Raw genomic sequence first — 18,240 nt, 5'->3', positions numbered from 1 at the left:
CTGATGAATATGAATGCCAATGAGAGTGGTTGCCTTTGGGAAGCGTGGAACAACACAACACAACTGGTTAACAACAATAAATCCTGTACCTTCAACAGATTCTGACCAGTGAGATTCACAGCAGGCAGTATCTCAGAGGAATGCATATAAATAGGTTTTAAACTACAGGTGTGTGTGTGTGTGGGGGGGGGGGGTTCTCCAAAGTAAGAGCTAACTCACTAAACAAAACTACATTATCAGGCAGCGAACTGGGCAACACAATCAGTAACACACTATCCATTTCACAATCATAACTGGAGACAATACTGGTTAAAATGTTAGTATATGGGTTATTTAGAAGTGAAGTTAAAACCATCCTCGTTAATGGATGCTCATAGTTTCTGCTTTGTGACAGCTGAAGGGATAGTTTGGCTTGAATTACTTTTTCTACTTACACAGAGTTAAACAATCATGCCTTTATTATGTCTGCATACAGTTTGAGGGTATGTTGAATGTTGATCTTGTTTGAGCTTATGTACTGGATGTCCGGAACAAGTATCGGCACCTTTTAAAAGCCAGCAAAAGGTTCTCTCCATGCGTATTTACCTGCAACAGTTATTATACTTTTCTGGATTTACTCATATTTTATCCACCATGGACGTGTGCACGTGTTAGCCAGGGTTGGGGAAAACAGGCATCTGCCCAAAGGCCCTGATCAAGTTTGTAAATACGAAGGATAAAAACATTTGAAGCACCTCTCAGTGTAATGTAGTCCAGTACAACACCCCCTTTAAATATATCCTCAACAATAAGCATATAATTGAATTTACATATTCCTTACAATTTCAACAAAAACTGAACATTATAAAATTTGTAAAGGCAGAGCTGTTGTGTTGGAGAGCAACATACAGGTGTACCTTATAAACTGGCCACTGAGTGTATACTGTAAGCACATTGTAATTTTTGTTTTTTATTGTGGTTACACAGTGCATTTTACTAAATTTAAGTAACTAAAGTTGTGCTTATGCACAAATTCACACTTTGTGGGAGCTTATAGGGACCCACAACACATTTTTACCCCAACCCCCAAGTGTGTTAGTCTGCCCTGATATCAACAGAAACTGGTTTTGAACTTGGACATTATCTAATATCTTTCTTCACAGGTGGAGTTCAGCTAATCAGCCATCCAGTGTATTTTTCCTTACTTTAAACTGAAGCTGCAACTTGACATCCATAAACTCAGTCATCAGCAAACTTTTTAATATACAGTACCTTCAAACAGCATACATCCATACAAATAATAAAAGGCATCCATGGGCTTATCTGACTAAATATAATGAAATGTAATGTAAACTGATTGTAAGCAATAAAATACAACAGAAAAGCTATCCAAAACCAAGCTATAATATCTGTTTGCACAGTGTTGGTAAAAATGAAAAATGAGATTAAAATTGTCTCTGGGCCTTGCTTGGCCCTGACAATCCCTTCTTGTGTTCCCTTGACCTTCAGAGCCTTCCTGAGGAAGTTGGGGACAAAACTAATAGCAGGTACACAAGGACATCACCAACCAAAGGGGGGGGGGGGGGGGAAATTACAGTCCTCATTTCCTTCAAGAGTTTGGTCTGTCAGATGTGAAATACAATGGAACATTTCAACAACCTTTAAAATAACCAAAAGCAAATCAAATATCAATAACCAAAATGCAAATCAAATAGAATAAGGATTTGAAAGTGTGCTGCGAGGCTTGTTCATCCATAGATTTGAAGATGATTAAAGTGCGTGTCGGTCACTGTCAAAACTGTCCAGTGAAAACGTTTGTTCTCTCATCACATCATAGAAAGGAGATCCAAATAGATGTATGGTGTGATTATCTTCATCTTCCGTATCCCTCCTTCCCTCCACAACTGCCCCCCCATGCTCGCAGATCTGAGGTCTGTTTCTCCGAATCTGGAGCGATGCACCTTAAGACACTGCAGCAAAAAAAGTCCATCTGCACAGCTCATTCAGTCTGGCAGTGAGCCTTAAAATTGTTATTTTCTTACAATCGAACAAATCAGTATAACGGATGATACTTGTTTCCAAATCAGCATCATCTGCTTCCAGAAATGTCATAACAAAAGAGAAATGTTCCTTCAAGCATGGATACACTGCATTGGAAACACGAAGAAAGATTTAAAACCCAATGCTAGATTCAGAGCAAAGTTAAGATGGATTTTTTTTTTTGCAGTATAGAAAAATATGCTGGTTCTGAGCATCATAGAAACAGTATACTGGGCCAAGGCTAGATAGAGTAGGTGGAGCTCTCAGACTGCTGGCGGATGTAACACTGAAAACTCTTGTCTCCAATCGGATTCTCCCTGTGGAAACACAGAGAAAGATGGTGTTTATTTGTTGGCAGGTGGTTACAGAGTAGTCTTCTGAGAAAAGAAATACAACATAAGTTTGAGAAAAGTTGAGATTATTGGTTGATGATCAGAGCTGGAGGCCAAAATAACCAGAGACTCAAACCAAAAGCCAATGTGACTGGACTGAAGGGAAAATCCAGGAAACAGCTCAGTCTCGGTTAATGTTACAATGTTGGAGTTATTTGAAATGTTACAAGTGCTACATTTAATCTCCAACATACTTCGCACAGTTAAATTAACAACAGGCAATTGTGGACTGTACCACTGCACCACCTGCTGGTTGCTTAGTGTTGAACTAGATTTTACATGTAGGAACCTAACATTTTTCCCACAGTTCTCAGCCTCCATTGCACTATATATATATATATATATATATGACAATAACTGTAGTTCACATGATCTGAGCCTAAAGCATAAATAAACAACAAACCACATACTGGCTGCCTATCTTTGTATTCATGAACTTGTCCCGTTTGTACTTGGTGTGCTGCTTCTCCAAGGTGTCCACAGCTGAGACAATCTGCTTCAGGGTTTTGTAGGTCTCCTGGGGGTCATCGATGACAAAGGTGGAGTACTCCTCCTGTTCAGGCCCGTCATACACAGACTTACTGCCACAGGCCTCTGCGGGGGGGAACAGGCAGCAGAGTGAGAGACAGAACAAAAGCGGACAATGTGAAAATCATAATTATACACATGCCTGCTCACAAACACTTAAAAACACTCTTCTGACCTTGCATCTTGATCAGTTTGGTCCTGTACGTGATGTACAGGGAGTATATCCTCTGAGTTTCTCTGTCTCCGTCTACGTCCAGCTGAATGTTTGCTGGGAGGCCGCTGAAAATAGAGGCACACAGGAAAATGAGAGAGTGGAAACAAAGGAAAAGAACGTGATCCTGGATCGAGTTGAGCAACTTCATGTACCCGGTGCAGGGCGTACACCCAGGGGCTGTGTCTGCTGAGAACTTGCAGCAGAGCCAGTGGCCGTTGAGGTAGGCTGAGGGATGGTAGGTGCTCAGGCGTTTGCGGTTGCACTGGCTGACTTTGGTCAGGATGTCGATCCAGTCGCGCGCCTCGACACAGTTGTTGGCCTGGATGTAGAGTGCCCGCTCTGGCTGAATAACCTGGAACATCTGGAGGAGGGAGTGAGGGAAGAATCTGAATATTTGTAGGAGCGATTTGGGCCAAATGTTGAAAGAACCAAAGACTCCATGGGGGCTGGTGTGTGGGGTCCCTTACATTTTTCATCTTGAAAGACTCCTCCTCCAGCCTCTCTACAGCCAGGATGTTCTCTATGGGAATGCTGCACAGAGCTCCCTCTCCTGGAGGCAAGAGGAAACACATCAGACATGGGAGATGACAACAACTTAAATGATAAAAGAAGTATTATGTTGCCATTAATTAAGCCCCATTTAGATTTTTAAGCTAAGTTTGACGTGTCCAACATGTTGGTAACAGTTCAAATTATGATATTTAACCTGCAGTTGTTTTTAGATCACCTACATGCACCTGTCCCTTTCAACTCATGCGCAGTATCTTTGCCCCTTCAATTCTCGTGCACCTCCTCAGCAAACATCTGGTATACATTATACATATATACTATATATCTTGAGAGCATACATTATACTCACACACAGTTTTTTACTAACAGGAAATGCTACAATATGTGTGCAATCAGAATTCAGTCAAATGGCTACTTTTGCATTTCACTGCCAGTTATATTTCACATCATATCATATAACATCCAATTTCCACGATCTATGTAGCATTTTTTTTTCTCTATTATCACAATTTATTTCAAGTTTTCACAGCTCATCTCTTTTCCTTTGTGTATTGCAGTGTGGGAAAAAAATGTATCGCCTGTTCAGCAACTTAATCTTCACCACATGTGTTGGATGTACAAAGTGTTCGGGCTAAATGTACATTCAGCAGATTCTCTCTCCCGCCTTCTCTCCCTCCTGCCGATTCTTACACAAACACAACGACACAAACAGACGCGGAAACGATGCAACTGTCGAGAGCATCCAGACAAACCTTCGAGCTCACCTTTTGTTTTGTGGTAGGTAAACTCATGGTTGGTGAGGCGAAACCATCTCTTTTTGAAGTTCTTCATTCCAAACCGGTTTCTCCCCTGTGCTCTCTTTATCATAAATCTGAAAAACAATGGGTGAGAGAAATACCACTGTAAACCCGGACAGATGAGCTCATGTTTCACAGAAGTGTTTCAATATTTCACAATATTTTAATTTCTATAGCACAATGCATCGCATATGTTTATACATGTGCAATATGTAAATGCATAAGAATATAAATCGATTAGTTTACTTGAAACAATTGGTAACCACCATTTCATTCTGGTTAAAGGAATCTTGTACAGTCAATAATAAGTTATCATTCCGGTTACATGCTTGCAGTTCCTTGAATTCATTGCTGCTGTACTTGTAAAAAAAAACAAAAAAAAAAAACAAAACTTCAGTACAGCTCTCATAGATTTAAAAGTCTATGAGTTAAAATGGAGGTAGGTCAGCAGAGTAAAGGTACCAAAGGTGTTTTTGCATATTTTACCCCTTTAATTATAAGGTGTATAAATCACAACTGATTTTTTTTTTTTGCCAAATCATACACAAGATTTTAGACCGATTTCCCACCTTCCTAACAGCCACTGGCTTCCATTTTCTTTCAATACATTATGAAAATCAACTTGCAGAAACTTGAAACGTGAGACAGCTAATCCACCACGCTCCACAATGTTTGTCCTGTTTATTTTTACATCAAGGTTGTATTATCATGCCACTTGGTTATGCAGTCGTAGACAGTATGTGTTGCTGTGTTAAAGGATGGTCTGACCCTTTGAATGTTGTTTTTTAATGCAAGAAATTAGAGCTCAGTTAATCAATTAGTTGATCACTGAAAGATGATCAGCAACTCTTTTGATAACTAATTAATAATTTTTCATAAACTTTTCAGCAAAAATGCCAAAAGATTGTCTGGTTCTGGCTTCTCCGATGTGAGCATTTTGTATCATTGTAAACTGAACATCTTAGATATGTGGACGGCTGGTTGGACCAGACCTTTGAAGGTGTCACACTGGACTTTGAGAAACTCAGATGGTCACGCGTCACCATTTTCTGCCAACAATTTATTGACCGATCCAAGAAATAATCAGCAGATTAACTGATGATGAAAATAATCATTACTTGCAGCCCGAAAAAAACACATTAAACTTTCATCGAGGATGTTGTTCATATTTGATTACTTTTTAATCTCTGGGTTTGATTGTCTGACTAAATCCAAAAGCCCATGGATACAGCGCTACCAAAAAATAAATACATTCATGAAGAAGTCCATTATGATAGATTTGCTATATCAAGAAGTTTGCAATATTTGTAGGTTAATTTTCACACTGTAATGAAATTAATGGAACCAATGGTTGCCTGCAACCTGAAATCAATCTAAAAAATTATGGTACGCTTTAGAAAATGTTCAGACAGTGGTGTGAGGTACAACATGTAAAACCACCGATATGGTCCTTTAAAGGAGACTAAACATCAGGGTGTCTTTGTTTTAGAATTTGAGGGCCATACGATACATGGAATATGAGGTACCAGGGTTATAAACACAAAGCTACTATTCTCCCACAGGAAGACTTGTACTCTTCTCACATTACGGTGCCAAGAAAGTGCTGGTTTCACATCTGCTATAACGCCTGGAGCTGAGCTGGAAACTCTAATGTGTATGGTAGTGATATGGCCACAGTCTAGGGCAGGGCATTATGGGTCAGGATGCGGGCAGATATGAAATCCCAGAAATGTTTGTACAGTAACCAACCCCTGCTGTCACTGTCACACCAAGCATGTCTGGCATGGCGAGGAGTGAGAAGGGCTATCAGCACTATTGACGCTTCCCTAGGTAAGCAGGCTTAAAGGTTAACACTTTACTTTATACCATTACAGTCACTGTATGCATCAGCCTACTGCCATGTAAATCCAGAAAGACGACAGACCGTGTAACAGTCTCTTAATAGGTTGCTTGTGTATAAGCCAGATATAAAGTAAAGTGCAGCAGCATCTACAGTAGTGCATGATGCTGGTGGGAGAGAAAATGGCCAGCTTGGTTTGGAGGGGGTTACGGGGCACACACAGGGGGTCACAAGGGCAAAGCCTTTATATAGAGAAGCTCTTACCTGCCCTTCGTGCCTTTTGACCCCTTCCCATCAACCCTCTTTATAGTGAGTTTTACACTCCTACGCCCGGTTGCAGAAACAAAAGAGGGTGGGGATGTTGATGAGCGAGGCACTGGCACAACTGCTATCAGCTGGAAACTCTCCCCCCCTTTACAGCCTCATTAGAAATATCGTCAAAACAACAGCGTGTGTGTTGTCAGAAAGGGCTCAGTTTACAGCCTCAGGTGTATCGTTACTGTAACTGTTCACTTTGGAAATGAACTGGACCATGAAGGGTCACGGATGTGCAGTTGAAGTCCAGATTCACTTTAGTGACAACTTGAAAGACCAGTTAGATGAGGAGATTGATACCACTCTCACACTGGTTAGCTTATCTTAGCATAAAGACTGGAAATGAGGGGGAAACAGCTAGCCTGGCTTAGCACTAATAATGGATTTTATTTTAATGGTGCATTTGCATCCATTCTGATAACAGCTTGTTTATATGTTTATAGTTTTTTTTTTTTTCAAACAAAAGACATGTATGCAGCATAAGATAAGCAGCTGCTTACCGACCTTTTGCTTTATATTTACCGTACATATGTGAGTGGCATCAATCTTTTCATCTAACTCTTCGCCAGAAAAGGAAATTTTCCCAAAATGTAAAAGTATTCTGGACTGTTCAGCCTTAATAGTCGACTCAGCTGCCTTGTCTTAAGCTAGAAACAAAAACCAAGACAGCCAGACAAACGCTGAAGCTGCGTAATTAGAAGTAAAAAGGTGAATGACATTGTGGTAACAGCCACAGTGCACAAGACAAAATATCTAAACTCTCAAATCTGAAATTACTGTTCCCTAAATTAATCAATTACCACATATGTTGCACTGACAGAGCTGTTCATAGGTAAATGTGTGTTTGTTTCCTTGGGGTGTTTGTTTCCACTAGCATCACAATAAGTTGGTACCTTACCCCTCTTTGAGCATGATTGGTGTTTCAATACTCTTCTGATCCCATTTGCCAGACGTGGAGATCAGGTCTAGGAACTGTAGAGAGGAGGAGAGGATGTCATTTATCAACATATTTACTGTGATGATTACTTTTGTTCACTGTCATATGAGGCTTTAATATCTCTCTATCCACTTTTTCAGTTCTTCTCAAATGTCTGTTGTTCAAAAACACATTCCATCACCCATTTATCTGATTGTGTGTCCATGAAGTGGACGCCATTTATTGAATATAACAAGGTAGGAAGCAAAACACTCACATTCTTCACAGCGTCGGCGTATTTCTGCTCATTGAAGTAGTCATAAAATGCAGCCATGTACGACTCTTTGAAATTGGCCTTAATAAATAAATAAAAGTATGGAAAGAAAGAGTGACAGAGAGAAAAAACATCAGCAAGTTGTGATTTAATTTAAGTGTTCAGATTAAAATACAAATGAAGTGTGGTTTAGTCACAGGAGTGAAAATGGAAAAATGCACTTTGAGCAGAGAAACTCACAGATTTAGACTTTGCGAGACTTCCCAGGGTCTGGATCGTCTTGGAGATGAGGGTCAGGGTTCGTGAGGTGGCAGGATCCTATAGGGACAAGAAAAGACATGAATTAAAACTAAATAAATCAAGTTTTGAGAGATCAACTATTCCACAAAACTACACATATAAAATACACACAGATTTATAACAGTGGCCTGTCTGTAACTTACCAACAAAATCAAAGAGTGCAAGTCAAAAGTACAGGTGCATTTATCAGTCTATACACAAGGTAAACTAACCGTTTCTTGTACTGTGTGTACTGTTCACAACGCTAATGGCTTCTGGAATAAAACCAAACTCCCTTCTGTTTGTTTTACATGCAGGCAATCTAAAAGACATCCCTGATAGCATTAGCTCAAAGTGTCCATAGAGGACATCATGTATGGGCTCACATTAAGCTGTGCTAGCCATCTTTGTGTTTTGCCAATAATTTTGAGCTGAGGGTGTTAACACCTTGCAATCTGTTATTCTCCTTCTTTGATAAAAACAACACAGTTACTGGATGTTTTTTTTTGATGGCATGAATGACATGTTGGCTGCATGTGTGTTCATATTTTGATTTGAATATCAGACTCACTGGATGGTGCGGCCGTAGATGGAACAAGTTGGGGGAGAGGATGGCTGGAGCAAAGAAACGCAGGAAGATGAAACTGCTCACTGCTGTGTATCGGACGTCTTGGTCAACTACAGAGCAGAAAAACAAAATCAAAAACAGAGCTACCTGCTTAAATTACACCTAAGATATTACAGACACAGTCAGTCTGAAAGAAGACAAGTGAATATTCTTAAATGTGCTGTCTGAATGATACAGAAAATGAGTTCCATTTTGTTTTCTATCGTCCTTTTTACTAGGAGCTGCACACTACTTTGTTTAGAAAGATAAAAACAGATATTGATTGGGTATATGGATGATACACAAAGCCTGGGAGAACAGCCTTTTATCAGGATAAACTGTGGGCTTGTACCAGTTATTTATGATGTACACATACATATGTTATATGTTGTAACTGATCTTTTTGTATATGTATTACCAGGAGATGCATGTTTTGTAAAAGTAAGGGTGTTTTGTAATCCCATGTGGGATGGGCCAGGTGTTTGGAATGATACAGAAATAAAAACTAAATAATTTCTCAATTTTTATCATACAGTATCTACTTCCTCTGACTGCAGTGCCAGGTGCCAGCCAACAGGAGGCAGCACAGTATATGACACCGGATGTACATATTGTATGGTAGAGGCGTAACCATAATAAGTGTGTAGGAGGCTTAAGTGGTTTCAGTTTTCACTCAAATAGCGCAGCACAAAAAGCTCCTCTGTGATGCAGAGTGTCCTTGGACATCTTGCACATCCTGTTCTTTATTGTCCGTTTCCTGTTCCTTATTAGCGCTTTTCTTCTATGTCTTGTGATCCGTTCAGGAGGCGAGTTACCTTGGAAACGGGTGGCAGCAGACTCTCTCAGAGAGAAGAAGATATCACACATGACGGTCGGACAGCGAACGCCAGAGGTGGTGATAACGTTGAAGATACGGTCTACATACCTGTCTCTTATACACATCTGGGCAGAGGTGTCAGATAACATGGACAACAATGGCACACAGAAATAAAAACATAAACTTGTCTTCTTACTCTGTTTGTGTCCAGGTTCTCTGACTCTTTCAGTTTGACTGGGTCGATTTCACAGGATTTGTGTTCTGTGCAGATCTGTGAAGATTTAGAAAAGCATTAAAATGTCAATTGGTAATTGATTTTCCAACATATCCTTAGATGTGCCACAGAGAAAGACATGTGAGATTAATTCAATCAAGATATAAAAAAAGAGTCTGGAATTTGGTAAAACTAAGAGAGACCAATACTGCGAGTAAAGAAAAAGGGAGTATTGCAGTGTTTTACCTCATCTATGATTGGTTTGAGTGTGACCTGCAGATAGTGCATTCCTGCTAGCTTCATGGTCTCATCGATGCACTTGGAAGTCAGGGAATTTCCCCGGAAAATGGTGTTTGGATCCCTGATAAAAGGAGGCAAAGTGTGTTTTTGAGTACAAATTTAAACTACAGCTTGTGTCTCAAAATGATACACCAAAGCCTGTCAAAATTAATAAATCAGTCATTTAACATCCAAAGTAAATTATATTACAGTGGTGGCATATATTTCAACAGTCAGGTCAAAATGCTAAGCTCGGTGATGTTCGCATAAAACCTGATGACCCAATTCCTACAGTCACTTCAATTAATAATCTCTAAAAAAAAAAAAATCTAACCGCGGTGATACATCTGAAACTAATTTAGCAGCCAAATTAAATCTAAATCCCAAATATACCACATTCACTTGGCTTATGTTGAAGAAATGTACTTTATTATTACTTTAGTATTGCTAACAAAGCTAAAGCTACAAAAACAGAGTATTCCTTAAATATGGGAAAGAAAATCTGGAAACATGCATCTTTCTCTTTTGTGATGAATACAATTCATAAGATAGCCACACAACAGGAGATGAGCTGGACTCTTAGTAAAGCTGTAAAACTAAACATGCAACACTCACTGTGTGCGGTTGACTTCCGCATGAGCGATGGCGCTGATGAAAGGCACGATCTTGCCGTAGTGAAGAAAGAGACGCACAAGGGGAATGGCGGCTTCCTGTTTCTCTCGACACACCTCCCCCAAGATATTAGCCGTGGATGCAGACACAGGCTGAACAGAGAGGACGAGGAGTATAGAAGTAGCATTCAAACAGTGACGATGAAGCAGGTCAAGATGCTGCAGGACACATAAATACGATGAGTCTGAGCAGAGCATTGACACATTCATATGAACATACAGTACCTCTACGTTAGCAGAGTACAGCAGTAGATCTCTGAGGGGAGTGTAATGTTCGGAGGGGAAGACGTGGTCCTCAGTGTAAACGATGTTCAAACGTAGAGAGCCAAGCTCTTCTACCTTCACTGACTTCCCTCCATTCTCCCTCGGCTGGAGAAAGTACCTAAAGAAGGAAAATGTTCATTGTAAAATACTTTATTACTTTTACAAAGACATGTATGAAAAACTTCACTTAAGTAAAAAATACATAAGTGTTATCAGCAAAATGTACTTAAAGTATCAAAGTTGTAAGTTTCTCCTGTGACTGATATCTGATATTATTATATTGTTAATACTAATGCATTAATGTGTAAGCAGTGTTTTACTGTGAAGCTAGTTCTCACTACTTTAGGTAGGTACTTAAGGTAGTTTTGTCCAGTGGTTCCCAAACTAAACATCAGACCCCTTCAAAGGGTCAGAAGATAAATGAGAGATGATGATTGGGTGACATAAATATATTAAGTATACAGTGTGTTGTATTTCATAATCTTGTCATATTAAAGGAAAAATGCAACTAGTAACTTCACCTGTCTTATAAAAGTATAAAAGTGAAATATTTCTGTCTGAAATGTAGTGAAGTAGAAATATAAAGCATTGTAAAACAGAACTCAAATTTGTAGTTAGGTGCAGTACTTGAGAAAATGTAATTAGATGATGTGATGTGTCAGTGATATTCCTCTCACCATGCATCGTGGACCCCAAACTGACCCAGGACCCGCAGAGGAACCCGCACACCTCCCAGGAACTCGTCGCCGAACTTCAGGTTGCTGGCGTTCCACAGATCCACCCTGAACACAAACCACGGGGAAATAGTTCAAACGTGAGAAATGCCTTCAATGACACCAAGTTCAGCACTGATCCTGACAGTACTGTCCCACCTGAGCGCCAGCTTGTCAACGTCCTCTTCTTCAACATCAAACTGGCGCCTGGTGTAACTTAATGGCCGCGTCACCTAGAAATAGAGATGGAGTAAACATTTAGCATAAAAGATATAGAAGTCGGTATTTCGTCCTGTTGAGCTGCACAGTCAAATACATCCCCAAAAATGAGCTGGTGGAATTCGTGATTGGGGATATTCGGCTGTATGAATAAAACTGACTTGACAAAGCATTTGAAGCCCCTTTTGTATTATAGAAAACCTGTTACTTTAGTAGATAAATAGTTGTTTTGTTTTTAATTAAGCCAAAATGAGCCAAATCAAACTCGGGGGAGCTGCCACAGATCAGAATGCGGCAGGGCCCATGTAGGTTTGGAGCAATAAGAAAATAAAATTCGAAACAATAAAAAAAAAAGGACAACCACATGACAGAAATGTGATAAATGGCCTGTGTTTGCGTGTGGATGTGGATCTCTGTGTGCGACACAGAGGGGTGGGGGCTGCAGGCAGAGAGCACCACAGGGTATGCGCAGCCCTGTTCATGTGGTGGTTGGGAATAAATGAGACGATCTTGTCGGACAGAAATCAATGGGCCAGATTGTTTGGTGGTTTGTCCGAATCAATCATACTCTTGTCCTGCTGTGTTCTGGAGGCCAGAGGGAGGAGCGAAACAAAAATGTCAGAGCAGTGCTGCTAGTGAGCGAGGATTAACGGGGGCACTGTGAAAGGCATGTTGTGTATGTGTGTGTGAAAAATTATCTATGAATATAAACTAATGAATATAAATTAACATAAACAGTGGCAATGTTTTTATAATGTCAATCAGAGAAACAAACATACTGCAATTCTAGCTGCTTTTGTTAATTTTTATCTCATGAATCTCAACAGTTACAGTAGTAGTAATGCTAGAGTGAGTTTGTGAGTAGGGCTAGTGCAAAAAAAAATTTCTATAAACATTAAATAATGAAATAAACATTAACTGTGGCATGTTTTTAAGAAGAAAATCAGAAAAATAAAACACACAGCAAACGATTTCACATTGTTTCCAGTTGTCTGGATTTGATGAAAAAAGCAGATTTTTACCATATCATGTATCTATATATTTAGGATGCCTATTATTTTGATCAATAAAAGACAGCTTTAATGCATGTCAGCTTTGTGAAAACTGTGAACCGCAATATTTCAAAATCACTCATGTACATGTGATCAGTCACTCTGATTATTAAAGGTCCCGTACACCTCACACGTGTTTGTGCTACTTCTAATCAGACTCCTGCTCATGTTGAAAGTGAATAGAGCTGTGACGACAAAACAAAACAATGAGAAAGATGAAGGTGTAACTTAACAAAAATAATAGGACTGTCAGAGAGATTTCAATCAAGTGTAGTCGGAGCACACCACACGCCACTGAGGAGGAGTCCGAGTAGGCAACATAACTAAAACCACCTGTGTGCAACCACTTCATATTGTAGAAACTGCTTCTCTGTGGTCGGAAATGTAGCCAAAAGTATGACACCACTTCCCCCTATGTTCTTATGCACTTGTGGCCTGGGGCCGTTTTGCATGGCTTGGGTTTGGCCCCTTAGGTCCGATTAAGAGAAATCTTCTAGCTACAGAAGAATGATCTTTTAGACAGCAGTGTGATAGTCTTGATGAGGGTATTTTTGTGTTTCAATATGACGATGCCAATGTGCACGAAAGCTGCACACCAAAGGATGTGACAGCAGCATTTACAGTAAATGCCCATTGTTTTTGGGTGTATTGTTCAGGCCACCACATACTATTGGCCATATAGGGTGTTTATGAACCCTCACTCTGGTTTTGACTGATCCCCGACATGAAAACACACCTTCAGGTTTATAAGCTTTGTTGATGTTAAACTAAACAAATGACATACAGGAAACCTTTACCTCAAAATAGAAAACCTCCTCAAACTGTGGATTGTTGGTTTTCCTCTTCACCTTGGTCTTTTTGGCATCTGACCTGTGGAGGCAGGAAGGCAGACAGATGTAAAATCACATGTTCATCCAAAGTTAAACATGATGAAACAAAGTTGTGGATGGTGACTGGTGAAATCAGGACCTTGAAGGTCCTAATAAGGAGACAGCAGCATAGGGATCACATTGGCCGTTGACAATTGGAAGACCTTGGCACTCCAGCACTCTGTAGAAACACATAATAAGCAGATATGAATGAATAAGCACACTACTGTATATGCATAGACTCGCTCACACACTCACACACACACACACACACACACACACACACCTGTAACACATTAACGTGGTGCTAATTTTAATGCACCATCAGCCCTGTGTGATCTCATCCTCGCCCTATCGCCAGATGCCAGGGATAAAAAAAACTATCTAACTATCTAACTACTATTTACACCAATATAGACAATTACTTGCTAATTATTTATTAAATGAGAACAGGATAAAAAGATCTTCAAATGCCAAATGCCACAGGCTGCACAGAACAATCTGAATATCCTCCCAGAGGACTCTTTAAGCTCTGTTAAGCTCTATATTATCGCTTAATCAAATGACTGATGTGAAAGGGTCACCAGTGCTGTCAAGACCACTGAGAACTGACACCCAATCCTACACCTCTGCAAAGCTTTTAGGCTCATCGTCCCACACAGACAGCGAGAGTCTCACTAGTCTCAGCAACAGCCCAATACAGTACAACAAAACAGGAAGCTATTTCTAGTATACAAGCCTCTAAAGAAACAATACTACAATACCCATGAGCATTCGTAGTTGCTGACCCTTAATTTAAAAGTGAATTTATTTACGCTGTATAGTGTCTTTTACGTTTTCTCAGCACTGTCATCTTTAGCTTCTGTTGGCAGCTCACGACATAATTTCCAGCTTGGTGATTGGATGTTTTGAGAATCGTGGTTAACGTCTTGTACCCTCGAGTTTTTATCAGGGAAGATAACATTTTTTTGCAAATGCTGCTATCCAATAGATTTTTTTTAATAACATTTCATATAATATTTTATTAACCTTTACTTTTTAACACAAGTAATCGAGTGTTTAAGTGGCTGAAAGAGGCATGTTGATTTTTAAAGACCACATCATATCAAGTAATTCAGTCTTGCCGCCCCCTTTTCACGGACATAAAACATCTGGTCCATTCATATTCTACTTCACTCCTACGCTGGAGGGTCCCTGCTAGTAAGATGAGAGCTCTCTGAGAGTTTTCTCAACATGTGAAAATGGCCTCTTGAGTCAATGTTAGATGTATATGTATGTAAGAAGGACACACCAAGAGGGGCAGATGAAAAGAAATGGAGGAAAGTCATTTCGTTTGAGCTGTTGGCAAAGACTTGTGTCAGTTTTAAAACCCTGCATGATCAAGCAACTACAGACCACTTGAGAGAGGCCAGAGAAAAACAAAATAAAAACCAGAAGAGACCACATCTTGAGGAAAATGGACAGACTCCTGACTCTATGGTCGAGGATTTGATCCTGAAGTGTAGGACTCAAGGATCTCTGAGCACCAGAGGAAGAAAAGAGCAGAATGGAAAAAAAAAAGTTTGTTGACCTTTCTCTTCTAGTTCTACAGAAATTCCTTTTTACTATCTATCTATCTATCTATCTATCTATCTATCTATCTATCTATCTATCTATCTATCTATTAACCCAGTTGCCCAATGACATCATGCTCTAAGGGGATTAGCACCCAAAGAGGACAGGACACCCAGCAGGACGAATCACTTCCTGTGTGTCATGGTGATGCACCGCTAGTCACACCGTATGATGAATTACACAGCAAATCGTAGCGCGTCCCACAACTGAACTGACACACATGCAACAGCTTGCCCGCTGACACACACACACACACACACACGCGCACACACACACACACGCACACACACGCACAAACACACACACACACAGGTTCCTAATAAGGAATAAGGAGTGGGCTGGGTTAAGCATCACTAATACCACAGCGCTTCCTGTCCAATAAGCTTGTTTATATAACCCCTGCTTGGCCTACTATCCAGCCCTCTCCCTGTCCCTGTCCCCCGTCGCTGCTGTGAGCTCTGACATGCCAGACAGTGGTAGTGAGAAGCAGACTTATTTGTTTTAGTCGACATTACTCATATCGGGTTAATGCGCTTCTGTTCTGCGCCCACGTATCCTGTCAAAAACAATTTCACTCACATAAGAGGGAAATGAATTGTATCATGGTCCACCATAGTCCAAAAAACAAACAAACACACAAAACACACAAAAAGCGGATGTGATTATGAGTCAGCATCCCTGACAGGTGACGTATTCCATGTAAGTGAAATGAAATAAATGAGAACAGTTTTGGTAATAAGATGCTTCCTGTTCCCGTTGACATTCGTGATATTGCACAATCATCTACGTGTAAGCCTGTCGGTATTTTCCAGTGGTAAAAGAGGTATTTGGATTTTTTAACTTAATACCAGACTTTGGAAATACTCTATTACAAGTTAAAGACACTCCATTATATCCGAAATGTTATAATTTTTTACACATCAAAGTCTATTTACAGGTCTTGGGGCGTACTTCATTCATATGTGAAGGAGTTGTATAAAGGCTTTTGTGGCTGTCCATCATGAGTCCAATAGTGTTATAGGAGCACCATCCTATATGATCAGAGCAGGGCTCTCTATTACTAAAGTTTGTGTAATTTGTATGTTACCATTGCAGTAGTCAAATTTTGCTTTGCAATGAAAACCAAAGAATCTCAGACACTGTTCATCATTTGCACTCACTTTATTAAGAAGACATTTTGTTTTTTTGTCTGTATGTATTTTGCCTCAGGGCCTGAGGACCAAAGTCGCCTCAATAAAATGAGTTCAAGTGATGGACAGTGTGTGAGATTCTTTGGTTTTCTTTGCAAGGCAAGAGTGTTTGATCCTATGAAACTGTCACTAAGACTTTATGGTGTACAAAACTTTTTTGAAATGACAACCTGGGTGTAGTTAAATCTAAAATGAAGAATCATGTTTATTAGTTCATCATATGTTTTGTATGTTTTAATATTAACTAATAACATTTATTGTGAGATCAAAGTAGAAGAGTAAAGTTACAATATTTTCTTATAAAATGTAGTGGAGAGCAGAAGTAAAAAGTAGAATGAAATGGAAATATAATATAGTATAAGTACAATACTTAAGAAATTACATTTTCCTCTTTGTTATTTCTGAATAATTCATGTCAATGCTGTCAAACTGCCATGAGAAGAAAACAATTTCCCACACTGCACAGACGTGTTCGAGCAGGAGGTAGTGTGAGATGTGCGAGATGCTGCAGCTCTTTGACTGACACGAAACATGTTTTCATTCAAGACTTGTACAAAGCTGTAAATAAAGATAAGTGTGCCGTGGTGTGTAGTTTCTTTCAGACGGTTAGTTTGATCCGTAGAGCTGAATGGACACAGTTGGTCTCTCTCATACACGTGTCTTTCTAGAGAAATCTGACTAGATGACCTCCTGCTCTGCGCTCTAAGCTCCTTACCCACAATGTGCTCTGGGAACGGAGCCATGCTGGCTCATCATCAGACTTCACTGCTGCATGTTACAGAGGAAGAGCACACACAAGCACACACACATATACATCCAATCCAATCCATCCACAAGCATATCATTGATCGCCTGCAAATACAAACACATCACATGTGTGTACAATCACATTTTACACACACGACAACACACACACACTTAGAGAAACAATGTTGTAAGAGCAGTTTTATGAGTTCATGACTTCCACACCCACAATGGATTCACAAACTGATATACAGTTAGGCAGCAGTAACATGCCAACAATGGTAAGAAGAAGAAGAAGACGACTGCTAGCAAGAAAACATGGATGTAAACCAGTTCCAAATAAATTCCTTTGCAAATGTTTGATGAGGGAGGAATGAAGTCAACACTTTTGTTAGACCTCAAGGATACATACAATGTCTTTTGGTAAGAAACAATGAATGTAAACAAAGTGTTTGTAAACAGACTTTGTTTGTTTACAAACATACTGTTACACCTTTAAGGACCTTTAAGGCCGCTTCTTGGAGACTTAACATCATCTCACAGCCTTCAACACGGGGTGGAGCAGCTGACAAGAAGTTACAGTATGTCTTTATTAATTGTAGTTTTCATCAATTGTATTAGTTATATCATTATAAAGCAGTGAATTTTTAGTTCAAATGTGTATTTTTTGTAAATACCAAGAGAATTACTTTCTGCAACTACAGAATGTGGTAAAGAAATTCCTCATCTATTTTTTTCTCTTTACATAACCTCTGCTTTCTAAACATGTAAGTCAGACACATCAAATAAAAAACAACACATGGCATTGTTATGTATAAATAACATAATGCATGTGAAATGTAGTACTCTGTGTGTGTGTGTGTGTGTGTGTGTGTGTGTGTGTGTGTGTGTGTGTGTGTGTGT

General features: G+C 39.6%; 1 protein-coding gene across 1 annotated transcript in view; it reads right to left on the bottom strand.

The window, feature by feature from the left end:
• Positions 1-1,222: 1,222 nt before the first annotated feature.
• The window catches only part of rasa3 (RAS p21 protein activator 3), a 37,922-nt gene continuing 20,904 nt past the window's right edge, over positions 1,223-18,240 (bottom strand). Inside the window, exons 6-24 of the mRNA XM_087178773.1 lie at positions 13,890-14,015; positions 13,718-13,790; positions 11,809-11,882; positions 11,614-11,718; positions 10,898-11,054; positions 10,617-10,765; positions 9,969-10,083; positions 9,705-9,779; positions 9,507-9,633; positions 8,656-8,762; positions 8,046-8,123; positions 7,809-7,886; positions 7,514-7,587; positions 4,428-4,534; positions 3,621-3,703; positions 3,306-3,514; positions 3,115-3,218; positions 2,822-3,005; positions 1,223-2,336 (exon numbers count right to left, since the gene is read on the bottom strand). Of these exons, the coding sequence (XP_087034899.1) occupies positions 2,261-2,336; positions 2,822-3,005; positions 3,115-3,218; positions 3,306-3,514; positions 3,621-3,703; positions 4,428-4,534; positions 7,514-7,587; positions 7,809-7,886; positions 8,046-8,123; positions 8,656-8,762; positions 9,507-9,633; positions 9,705-9,779; positions 9,969-10,083; positions 10,617-10,765; positions 10,898-11,054; positions 11,614-11,718; positions 11,809-11,882; positions 13,718-13,790; positions 13,890-14,015 (2,101 nt within the window). The 3' untranslated portion in view covers positions 1,223-2,260. The remainder of the gene's footprint in view (positions 2,337-2,821; positions 3,006-3,114; positions 3,219-3,305; positions 3,515-3,620; positions 3,704-4,427; positions 4,535-7,513; positions 7,588-7,808; positions 7,887-8,045; positions 8,124-8,655; positions 8,763-9,506; positions 9,634-9,704; positions 9,780-9,968; positions 10,084-10,616; positions 10,766-10,897; positions 11,055-11,613; positions 11,719-11,808; positions 11,883-13,717; positions 13,791-13,889; positions 14,016-18,240) is intronic.

Source organism: Seriola lalandi, unplaced genomic scaffold (genome assembly GCF_002814215.2).
Source record: "Seriola lalandi dorsalis isolate HSWRI2012SDOR001 ecotype SW California unplaced genomic scaffold, Sedor1 jcf7180002054735, whole genome shotgun sequence".
In the NCBI taxonomy this organism is placed as follows: Eukaryota; Metazoa; Chordata; class Actinopteri; order Carangiformes; family Carangidae; genus Seriola; species Seriola lalandi.
The sequence above is the reverse complement of the archived record's forward strand: the minus strand, read 5'-3'. Positions and strand labels throughout refer to the sequence as shown.